This window comes from Oryx dammah, unplaced genomic scaffold (assembly GCF_014754425.2).
Source record: "Oryx dammah isolate SB20612 unplaced genomic scaffold, SCBI_Odam_1.1 HiC_scaffold_26, whole genome shotgun sequence".
In the NCBI taxonomy this organism is placed as follows: Eukaryota; Metazoa; Chordata; class Mammalia; order Artiodactyla; family Bovidae; genus Oryx; species Oryx dammah.
Genome location: NW_024070210.1, coordinates 91,505,464 through 91,518,292, shown reverse-complemented (window position 1 = coordinate 91,518,292; position 12,829 = coordinate 91,505,464). Strand labels below are relative to the sequence as shown.

The 12,829-nt window shown below is 35.8% G+C and overlaps 1 protein-coding gene across 1 annotated transcript in view; it reads right to left on the bottom strand.

Annotated features, from left to right (window-relative positions):
* Window positions 1-12,829, bottom strand: part of AP3B1 (adaptor related protein complex 3 subunit beta 1) — a 236,592-nt gene that overhangs the window by 115,879 nt on the left and 107,884 nt on the right. The window contains exon 14 of the mRNA XM_040225914.1: window positions 6,979-7,088. Coding sequence (XP_040081848.1) covers window positions 6,979-7,088 — 110 coding nt within the window. The remainder of the gene's footprint in view (window positions 1-6,978; window positions 7,089-12,829) is intronic.

Here is a 12,829-nt window from a genome sequence, read left to right as displayed (position 1 = left end):
CTGGTCTAGAATCTTGATTCTATCAGAGATCTGCAAACTCCTGGGCCAAATCTGTCTAGCCTAGCCCGCTTGTTTATTTATCATCGCTGCTGCTCCTGTGCTGTAATTGCAGAAGGAAGAGCAGTTGAAACAAGTGGGTTAGTCACTCAGTATCTCCAGGCTCCTCTGTCCATGAAATTCTCCAGGCAAGAATATTGGAGTGGGCTGCTATTCCCCATAAAGTTGAAAATATTTACTTATCTATCAATTTACAAGAAAAATCAGCTGACCTTTGCTCCAGGGCATTGGTGCACAACTCTCAATGGCTATACAAAGCGTCCAAGGTTAGTACTAGAGTTTGAGTAAACTCCGGGAGTTGGTGATGGACAGGGAGGCCTGGCGTGCTGCAGTCCATGGGGTTGCAAAGAGTTGGACACAACTGAGCAACTAAACTGAACTGAACTGAGGGCTGTAGGCTTTTGTTATCAGTTCTAAGACAGTAGTTCTATGACGGGGCCCTGGAATCCATGCTCCATGAAGCATCACAGATGATTCTTGAGACAGGTGGCTTGCAAACCACATTTTGAGAAGCCATGGACAATACCGACAAAGGAACAGAGGACCCATTTAAGCCCTTGATTCCAAATCAAAACTTATTGTTTTCTACATATCTGTATCTACAGCACTGAAAAAATTATCAAGATCTGCTTATAAAATCATGAATGCTGGTCTATTATTTGGTCATCAATAAAAGAAACAGGAATAAGATAAACTTGCCCAATATGGCATTTTTCATTATATATTTTTATAAAGTACCTTTCATATAATTTGTTTCTTAAAAATAAATGCTTTGCTAAAAACTGGAAACCTTCCACCAGCACCATTAAGAAGAACATTTTATTTAGAGCATGCAAATTAGTTTTATTACTATTTATTTGTATTCTCCCTTATTCCAAAAGGAATTTGAAGGGGTATGCAAATTAGTTTCTGCAAACATTTTCACCTGTATAGAAAATATGCTTTTTATAATAAATGAAAAAGCCACTGGCTATCATTAAGAAGTAGCATCACAAGAAGAGGTAAGACTCTTTATGAAGTCCTTTTCTAATTTCTCAAATAAAGTCCCAATGTTTTCATTACAGTTTCACAGCTGTACACAGTATGACTGTTAAGGAAGAAAGTGAGAATGGAGACCTTTGCAAAGTGAGAATTTTATCACAATATCTACCATCTCAAATTCCTTCAAAACACCCATTTCGAGAAGTAATACATTATTTAGACATCACTAAGTCGAGTCGTTCACCAGAATGAGGTCATCAGAAAACTTTAAAATTAAGTACACATTTTTAAATAATGTGCTAACATTACCATCTTTAAAATTAATATTAGAATAAGTTTAGTAAGAGAGAAGAAAATCAGTATATTTACATAATAATTTTAAGTACTAAGCAAAGTAACAGTAAAATACTAAATGCTATTACAGATCTACTCATGTATTATGATAAAATTGATATCCTTACTGTATACTGATTTTTGGGAAGAAAGAGGCTATTTCCAATGTTCCAAAGGTTACACTGCATTAAGGTCTTACTTCCAATCTATTACTTTAAATTGGGCTAAAGAATAGTAATTGAGTGGTACATTAAATTTTCTAGTATGAAGCAATTCAAGTTGCCTACCATAATGAAATGTACCTCTAAATAAGAATATATGAGCAACTTCAGATTTCAGTTATGCCAGATTTACTTTTCTTAAATATTTTATTATATATTGCTAGTATAAAAATTAGAATTCTATGACATATCACAATCTGTTACTCCACTTTAATCCTTTGGTTATACACTTTTTTTTTTTTCCCCAGTTAAAAGGACAATCCCCCAAAGGTCTAAGAGATTATTTTATTCCTATTCACTAATATACCAAGATTAAAATAATATTCAAATACTCTAAACAGTGTACATACATTTAAAATATAACTCTTTAAAAAATTAAAAATCAGTAAGTTCTAAATGTTCACACTGAAAATCTCAAGATGATAGCAGTGGTGTGGCGGGGCCAGGATAATATTCAGAGAGTCCAGAACTAAGGTAATAAAATTTCCAAGTAACATTTTAAAAACACAGAAAATTTCTCCACAAAAGGAAGTAATATCAGTAAGTATACTGAAACCAACCTTTCTGTGATGACATTAAAAAGCTTAGAAAACTGACAAACCTAATCTTGCACATTTGGCTGTAATCAGAATCATAAAATTTTCAGGTTCCAGCCCTGCCTTCCCCTCCCTATTAAACTATAAGACTCTCATTTGTACATTACTGATACTATGAATCCGTGGCCACTATTTTCAAAGGTTTGAAGCAACTGAAAAAACAGTACAAAAATTAGCCACTTTTTGCTCTCCACGGCTAAAGCCAAACTATTAACACACATGCACACATATAATACTTTCATTATGAACCTCTACTTGTCAGTATTTTCAAAGACAAACTGGACTGTAAGTGACTCTGCTTGATCCTTTATTCTAAATGCCCTGAGCAAGTGGTTAAGTGCACTTTTTAAACCTTCTACCAGAAGGCAGTTTCCACTGCCATTTTAAGCCATTAACCTGCTTGCAAAAATGAATAATCTTTCCAAGCTGACCATAGCAGTTATAGAAAGACATCCAGAAAGATTTCACAGATCACTCTGTAAGCAGTTCAATTTAAAAGCTATTGTGTTACAATACCAGCTCACTGCACAGTGCCACAGTGTATGGTCAAACCTGCAAAAACATCAATTTTATTTAAATTTGTCAAAGGCACAATCAGAAGACATCTAAACAAACTGCATACAAATAGCAAATCTGATCCAATATTCTACATCTGGACTCAATATGCATTAACACTTAGGTGTGAATTAAGCAGGGGTGGCAGGGCAAGTGCAGTTAACTTGTGAAATGGCAGGCGTTCAGTTAGGCACTTGGGCAAGAAGTCCATAAAGCACTACTTCAGTATCACTCAGCAGTCTTTACGAAATAACATCTTTCAGCTCTCCTTTTGTAATATAAAATCCTCACCTGTCCCATTCAAGGTAATATGTAACCCTGTTAGAACAATCCTCAGGTAGTATGCATTTCATTCTGGAAGAATAAAACTGTATTTTATCTATTTCTCCTTGCATTTACCATAGACTTTTCCTTCACATATTTAGTTGCCATATTTTTTGCACATATAGGTAGGTATGTTTTTAAATTTCTTTGTACATTGGCCTTTTTGAATTTTATAATGTCCCATTTTATCCTGTTAAAAGCCCTTAATTAATTTTAAATCTCACATTCCTGTGGATATTCACTTATCTCTTTCCCTATGTTCCTATTTTCAACTTTTATAACAGTGTTTTAATTATAAATGGCCTTTAACTGGCTTTTGTTTTTCATTCCAAAGTCTGTCTTCTAATGAGAGAATGAAGTCCATTCATATTCAGAATAGAATATATTTGATTTTTAATCTTCCATCTTACTTCTTGATTTTAAGTCTTCCATTTTAATTTTTAAACATTTATTATTTACATTTAGGTTTTCTTTTTTTTCTTCCTTTTGTGAATTTGGAATTTCCACCATACTTTGTATTCCACTAATGGTTATCTTCTATCTGACAAAAACAGAAAAATAAGCTTTGCTGTAAGTTCTGTAAGGAAGTATGTACTTGGCTCATATTCCATCAACTGTTGTAGAGAAAGTTGATGCAATCAAGAATTTTCCTGAGCCCCACATAGGGACATAATCAAAGACAACAAATTCTTTTTCCAAGAAAGCCTGTCGCTTGCTTGATCCAGGTCTCATGTACAGTCACAGGTTTCGTATGTAAGCCACTGCATTCCCCTGAAAGCCCTAACACTTCTTTGCCTTGCCTCTCCCTTTCTAACAAGACCAGAACAGGCGTAACAGCACAAGATGACTGGAATACAGACTTCCACATTCCTATTTCTTTCTCATAACCTGACACACGTTTCTCTGCCATTATTTACAAGCAAGAAATTAACTATTTCCCCTACCAAAACCCACTGCTTTCACCCTAAGATAATCTATTTTCACCTTGAAAAGTGAAAGAGAAGTTGCTCAGTAGTGGCCGACTCTTTGCTACCCCATGGACTGTAGCCTGCCAGGCTCCACCGTCCATGGGATTTTCCAGGCAAGAATACTGGAGTGGGTTGCCATTTCCTTCACCAGATCTTCCTGACCCAAGGATTGAACCTGGGTCTCCCGCACTGTAGGCAGATGCTTTACTGTCTGAGCCACCGGGGAAGTCCTTACTACTTTTTAAACACATGAGACTACTAAAATAATCTCACCTCCCTCTACTCTCTTCCTCCCATGACACCTTCAAAACACTTTTATTCTGAACTAATCATACCCTACCCCTAAATTTTCTAAGATTGCTCAATATTTTTAGTATCAGATTAGAATTTCCTTTATATAATGGCCCTTCTTTTTCAAGAGTTCTCATTTAGTCTATTTTTATACATTTAATTATGTGTATAAATATATACATATATTGTGTAAGTACTTCTGTTCTTTGATTGCCCTGATCTAGAGTTTCCAGCTTTGGCTCCTTAGTTCTTGCTTAGAAAAGTGGTTCTTACTAGGCAGTGTAACACTTGTCTAAAAGGTATCTAAATAACTATAGGAGTATTTGTGATTGTTACAATGACTAAAATACTACTGAAATCTGATGTCTGGTTACACAGAGATGCTGGATATCTATCTCAGTAGACATGAGGAAAAAGTTTCACCCTCCTACTTCATATCAGTAGATTATTGACAAATAATGTCAAACACTTGTTCCACATATAGGCAAATGGACCAATTTAAAGCCTAAATTTGTCAACAATTTGGGTGAATCAAAAGGAAACGACAATAAAGTCCTGGCCAGGTCTGTGAGTGGACAAGTGAATTGGATAAAAAAAGAGAGACTAGAGAAGGAAGACAAATACAGCAAGAATGTACTGGTTAATAAAGCAGACTACTAACTATATGACCTTCATGTTACCTAACCTATCTGTGCCTTGGTTTCCTTTCCTTAAAAACTATTTTACTAAAAATTTTTATTCTAACATTTTATATTTTTCTTTTGCCGTTTTGGTTTTTCATAAACAACTTTCATTGAATTAAGTTGCTCTATGTTGCTCTATATTTGTAAGAAAGTTTAATAATCCTGCCTCCGTTTTCTTTTATGTAAAACAGAATAGAACCTACTTTTCAGAGTTGTAATTAAAATTAATGATTTATATTTTTAGGGTGCTTAGAATAGTGCCTGACATACGATTAACACTATAGGAGTTATGTTAAATAAATAACCAAAACAGAAAGAGCAACAAGGATGGTTATTAAATTCAACAGCCATGATCACAATAAAAGTTTACACTAAGCACTATTCTCAGTGTTTCATTTATAAGAAAGTGAAGTCGCTCAGTCGTGCCCGACTCTTTGCGACCCCATGGACTGTAGCCCACCAGGCTCCTCCCTCCATGGGATTCTCCAGGCAAGCGTACTGGAGTGGGTGGCCAGTTCCTTCTCCAGGGGATCTTCCTGACCCAGGGATCGCACCCGGGTCTCCTGCATTCCAGGCAGACGCTTTAACCTCTGAGCCACCAGGAAGCCCCAACATAAGTTTCATTTATGTTGACTCATTTATTCCTCACAACAGATCTATAAAGTCATTAGTACATGTGTTTGAATTTTACAGAAAAGAAAACTGGAGCAAGGAGAAGTCAAGTATTGCTTAAGATCACAAAGCTAGTAAAGGGCAGAGACTAAATTTGAACCCAAGTCATGTGATTTTCAAATCCAGTCTCTCAATCTCTCATATACAGTCTTTGTAAGAAGTCCTGACTTTGGTTATTAACCAACAATAAGAGTTGATATGAAGAAAAAGATCTGTGGTGAGAATATAGTAAAAGATCTTTCCTTTCCTCTTACTTATTCATTCATCCATCCAGTTTGGATTCAGAGATTCTTACCCTATTCTATAGGTTATAATCCTTTTACTATCATGTATTTTGTTGCTTAAATTAGCCAGTGGGAACTCTTTTAAATTCTACCATCTCTACCGTTCCATGAGCAGAGCCATGTTTTTATGGCCCCACAAGATGTTCTTTCCATGGCCCAGCTCTAAAAGCAGCCATTTCTCTAAGGAGTCCTAGTTTCTTTAAATGCTGAATGGAATTTAAAAACCAAAGTCTTCCCCAAAGGGGGATGTGGTACTACTGTGTACATTGTGCATGAACCTTGAAAACATTCTAAAGTGAAAAAAGCCAGACACAAAAGACCACGTATCACATGATTCCAACTGTATGAAATGTCCAGAAAAAGCAAATTCATAGAGACAGAAAGTACATCAGTAGTTGTCAGGGGCTGAAGAATGGGGAGGATCAGGAGCCTTGGCTTAGGGACCTGATTTTAGGGATGATGAAAAGGTCCTGCAATTGCACAACCTGGTGAATACACCAAAAGTCACTGAATTCTAGATTTAAAAGGGTGAATTTTATGCTATGAAATTATATCTCAATTAAAACAAAAGAAAACAAACAGGATCTGGGCACTAGGTGTGCTCACTGGTACTGGGGTTATCATCGCATGCAGGTCCCCTTAAAGGCCACATTAAGAAACATATCTTTGTATATTCATGAATGCATTCATATGTACATACAAATGTGTGCAGACACACACACCTGCACATATATACTCCAACACACCTAGCTATCTACATAAAAACAAACGGAGTTCACACTGAAATGTCCAATTCCAATCCAATATGCAGTATTTACTGCAACCTTTCCCTCTTTCAGATCTGTGATTTCCTTCCTCAACAGGGCAGAATCTCAGAACAAGAATCCAGACTGTGCAGCTCTCTTATTCATTATTCTTCAGTATGTCTATTTATTTTAACAAAACCATAATTTATTGAATAAAATTCGGTTCAATTGGTACTGGAAAGCAAAGATCTCTTAACTGGTACTCACAGTGATACTATCCAAGAGTTTGGCCATATGTTTGATAATTTCACCATGTTGTATGGGTTGCATTTGCAGCAATTTCTTAATAACAACCACACTTTCAGCAACAACTATTTCTGAAAAGAAAAAAAAAATCAGATTATTCGTATTTAAATATGAATTTCAATTCAATTCAAAGTCAATTCAAACACAGTATTCTTAGTAAAATGTAAATTTAATTTAGCAAAACACTGCACATTTCTTAAATGACTAGGCGAAAACTAAAACAAGAGAGAATATCCACAGCCTGCATCCCTTTCCTGCCGGATCTCCCTGGCAGTGTGAGCACTTCTCCATTGAAGGCTTCAGTTCCAAGAGGGACTCTCTCCTTCAGGGTCTGATAACTGCTCCCAATCCTCCAGCCCTTTCCCTTTAATTCTAGATATGGCAAAGGCTTCCCACCTCTACTAGCCTGCTAGCCCCAGGGTATTACAGTACATCTTGCTGGCTTCCCTTAATCCGACCCACAATTAATAAATAGTTCCTTCATTAAACTCTTTTCAATCATCTCTTTAAAGTGTATCAACTGTTTCTTGCCAGGGCCTTAACAGTAACTGGTACGAGGAGTGGCGCCAGGAAGCAGATCCTCAAACTGGGATTCTGAGATTGCATTATTATAGACTAATTAGTGGTCCAGAGCTCCGTCTTTGGTGGCACCAGCAGTGAAACACAATAAACCAGTCAGAGCACCTGACTTCATGGAATGAATCTTATATAAGCAATTACTAAGGTTACCAACACCAAAGAAAGACACCAACACTGCCTTTCCTTGTTATTGTGGCTTTTTTTTTTTTTTTTAATCAGCTGGGATTCATGGATATTAGAGATTCCCTGGTATACATTATAAAGGTTTATTTTAATATTACCCTGAAAATATGCCATGACTAGGGTTCTGTTACTCATTTTCTCTGAAATATATTTTCTTATCTAACTCCCTTTAAAAACACAAGCAAAATTTTCTATCATTCTAATTATTGTTGAAATATGTATTTCATATTATATATATTTCTTCATGGGAATGATATATTAATATTTCATAATGTTTTAGTTTGCTGCTGCTGTTGTTTAGTTGCTAAGTCACGTCTGACTCTTTTGTAACCCCATGGACTATATGTAGCCCGCTGGGCTTCTCTGTCCATGGGACTTCCCAGGCAAGAACACTGAAGTGGGTTACCATTTCCTTCTCCAGAGAGCTAATCTGATCTCCTGCATCGGCAGGCGGGTTCCCTACCTCTGAGCCACCAGGGAAGCCAATGTTCTAGTTAAAGAAATGATGTATTTCTTTTAATTCTCATAATAACACAGGGTAGGCAGCTTATTATCAGCATTTTAAAGATGAAGAAAGATGCACTGGAGAATTCAAACTCAGATTCAGAATCTACCATTTTATCTTTAATGTTCTATGTTACTATGAGTAGGTGTTGCTTTTATAAAGACTGCCTCTTGGAGCTATGAGGAAAACAAAGACAAATCAGAATGACACTCTGCCCTCATCAAGCTTACCCTCTGCTAGGAAACACTAAGTGGTTATGTAAGAAATGACTATGCAACGTAATGGTTTTGAAGAATCAATAGTATAAAATTTTATCTTTTTAAAACATATTGCAAAATTAGTCCAAGTTTTTTTTTTTTTTTAAGTTGTATATTTTTAATTATTCACGTGTACAGGCAAGGTTGACTAACCGTAACTATAGTTGAAATAAAATTTGGCATTATTTAGCCTCATGCGAAGAGCTGACTCATTGCAAAAGACTCTGATGCTGGGAGGGATTGGGGGCAGGAGGAGAAGGGGACGACAGAGGATGAGATGGCTGGATGGCATCACTGACTCGATGGACGTGAGTCTGAGTGAACGCCGGGAGTTGGTGATGGACAGGGAGGCCTGGCGTGCTGCGATTCGTGGGGTCACAAAGAGTCGGACACGACTGAGTGACTGAACTGAACTGAACTGAACTGAACTGACTCTTTGAAGTGAAGAGGTAAAGTGAAGTTGCTCAGTCATGTCCAACTCTTTGCGACCCCATGGACTGTAGCCTACCAGGCTCCTCCCTCCATGGGATTCTCCAGGCAAGAGTACTGGAATGGGTTGCCATTTCCTTCTCCAGGGGATCTTCCTGACCCAGAGATTGAACCTGGGTCTCCCACATTCCAGGCCGATGCTTTAACCTCTGAGCCATGGTGCCACCTTATCTTCCGATCGTTACTGTTATGGATTACCACAAACTTGGTGGCTGATAGCAACATGAGCTTATGATTTTACACTTTGAAGCCAGAATTTAAGGTAAGTCTTATGGAGCTAAAACCACGGTGTCAACAGGGCTAAGTTCTCTGTGGAGGTTCTAGGGGGAAATCCATTCTTTGACTTTTCCAAATTTTAGAGGCTGCCCACATTCCTTGGCTCAAGCCCCCTTCCAGCGAAGATATCATTCTAATTTCTGCTTCTGACATTTGGTTACATTGGGTCCCAGATTACTGGATGAAAAATCTCTCCATCTCAAGAATCTTAATCACATCTGTAAAGTTCCTTTTGCCACATTAGATAACATATTCACAGGTTTCAGGCATCAGGACCTGAACATCTTGTGGGATGGTGGTGGTGGTGGAGTGCTATTTACCTAACCTGGGTGCCTTCCCATTCCCTTTGGGTAATTCCACCCTATTTTTCCTTTATGCTACCTCCTGGCTTTCAAAGACCTCAGCACTCCCCCACAAGTACAAAATGAACTTGTGTTCTGGGCCTTTCTAAGCTTTCTCTTTGTCCTCAACAGAACTTAATTGTACTGACTCTAAGAATTACAGCCTACTATTAAAAAACAACAACAACTTATTTTAGAAAGAACATGTAACAGGGGATTTACCATCTAACCAATTTTTAAGCGTATGATACACTACTGTTGACTACAGGTACAGTGTTACACAGTAGATCTCCAGAGCTTACTCACCTTGCCAAGTAAAACATGATGCTCACTGATTAGTAGCTGCTCGCTTTCCTTTTCTTCCAACCCCTGGCAAGTACCTACTCTTGAATTTTATGAATTTGATTATTCTAATATCTCATACAAGTAGAAACATTCAGTATATACCTTTCTGTGACTGGTTTATTTCACTTAAGGTTCTCAAGATTAGTACAGCCTACTATTATCTTCATTTTACAAATGAGGAATCTGAAGCACAAAGAGATCAGGTAATTTATTCAAGACAACATTAGCATTCAAACATAGGTAGTCTAGTTCTGCATGAGAGCAATAGCTAGCAGCTGAGTAAGTGTTCAATAGATAGGAAGACTACAGTATACTTGTTTTATATTATTGTGTCCCTCCGTTAGAATACGAGCTCCTTAAAGGCAGGAACCTCTTATAGGCTTGTAAATACCTTATTCATCTATTCCACACTCACTAAATACCTCAACTAATTCAAATTTTCAACAAATGTTTATTATATTATATAAACAAAATTTAAAAAATAGTCTTTTGCCCCAATTCTTTCAGTTTACAGTAGATGGTAAAAAAGCTTTTCAGACCAGCAAATTTTGTGAAAGAAAATCAACTGGGGGTTAAATTATTCTAAGTTAAGTCTACTGAAAATGCAGATTTCTCCCTAAGGTCTTTAAGAAATCTGTTTATCAGTGAATCTTACATAGTGATAATGGGCTATTTTAGGACAACCTTCAAGTCTTCCTAGAAGTCCTGTCCCTGACAAGAAGGAAGAAGTCAGCAGCAACAACAAAAAAAAGTCCCCAAAGCCTTACAGGTCCAAGAATATATTAAATATATGCAAAAACAATGTAGCTCAATGCTGTCTCTGAAGCTGCAAGATACAGTATCCGAAGAGATGATGAGGTATTCACAATATAAAATCAAAGAGGCAGAGATCCTTAGAGGTCCCAAAGGTCTTACAGATTTTAAAGAATCCCGGGCCTCATTCACAGCACTTATTCCTAGAAGCAGATCTTTCAACAGAAAGACAAAGAGGCTCTGTTATAACAATCGGCCGTTATAAATGAAAAATATTATTGCTTTCTTTATTGTTACTGAGCCAAATTTCCAAACTACAGAAGTGCAGCACATACAATAAAGAGTTAAAGAATCAGGCTAATGATAACTATGCAATTAGAACCTGAAAAATATAATTTAAGTTTCTTAATATTCACAGCAGAAAAAAAGGTCCACGGTTATAAACAGAGTTTTGATTTACGAAAAACCAAAGTCTAAATATTAAAATATCAGTTTAAATTAGTAAATCTACCTTTAAGAATGATTATAAATTAGTCTCCTCCCATTGTCTAATTATAAAATGATCTAGTCTTTGCTTAGAAGTACTACAAGGGTACAGCATATTCATCTTTTTAAAATGAAGTGAATAAAAAATATTTTTTTAGAAATCAATGTGCTAGAAAGCTGAAGTAGAAACATCGGCTTTAATATCCAGCTTGCAAATTTCATGTGAGAAAAAAAAGTAAAAATACAAAATTTAAAAACCCTGAATATATTTTATATGTGAAAGAACTAGCCAGTGTTCTGATTTGTGTGTTTTTTGTATGCAATCAAAGTGAAGTGTGTCTTGTTTGATCAAATAGGAAGTCATTATTAAAGACATAGGAAAATGAAGCCATATTTTTAAACTCACAATTTAAAGTGTGACAGAAATAGACACAAAGAGGATGCTATTATTAAAAGTAGAAACAGATAAAATGAATGACATTTAGCATCCTATCCTCTGTAATTACCGTCTACAGTCAGTGTTTTTAAAAAATCTATTTCCTTGATAATTTTTTTTGCCACTTATTTGGAGTTACAATACTATACACAGAAAAATGTTCTCTCCATTATAATATCTTGAATTGACAGGTTAACAGTTATAATTTTATGTTGATTGTGAAGATCACTCTTATTTGGGGATAAACTTTGTTTCAAAAAGTTTTTTTCGTTAGAAGTACTTACAACAATGTTACAGCTTTCAAAAGAGATCTACATGTGCAAAAAGATAATTAGGAGTAATATTTGTAGTAAAAAGCTATTTTTCAAATAAAATATAGAAAGTAATCAGTTTTGTTATGTTTCACCCTATGGTTGCTATGTCATATATGCCTGTGTCTAGATATGACATAATTTTATTTAGAATCCCACAAATAATTTCAATAATTTTATACAGAAAATTATGTGTTTCCTAAAAAGAATCCCTGTTTTAATCTCCTTTAAATTAAATAAATAAATACCTTTAAAGGTGAGAGTTGGAGTCTTTTTTCTCCAAAAGGTTTCATTTATTTTAAAGCTATATCATAGAAATAACTGATATTTTACCATAGAAAGAATGAACTCTAGACTATGTATTTTACTGGATATTACCTATCCAGTTCTACAAAATGTTTAGACACTGACTGGCTTAAAAACACGAAGGTGTTCCAAATTGATGACTTCTACATTTAATTAATCTTGAATATAAAATTATTAAATTAATCTGGGAAAAAACAACTTGAAATTACAAGTTTACCGTACTTTTCTGATCTAGCCTTTTTAACTTCTCCTGTTGTTAAGTCATTTGCCTGCTTTTAGCACCCTCTGCAGGTGAACCAATATTATACAAGACATATGCCATTAAAAACCAGTAAAATGGAACCTTTGTGGGAAGGGTGAAATGAAGGTGATTAAACTGTGAAGAAATAAAATAAACAGACTACATTCTCTTAGTTCTGTTCAGGTAAGAAAATTCTGTTTGTAAGTTAATTATCCAATTTACTAAAACAACAACAAAAACCCTGTGTGTGTGCATATGTGTATTTCAAAGATAAAATGTTACTCTTCATTGTGATCACGGACAT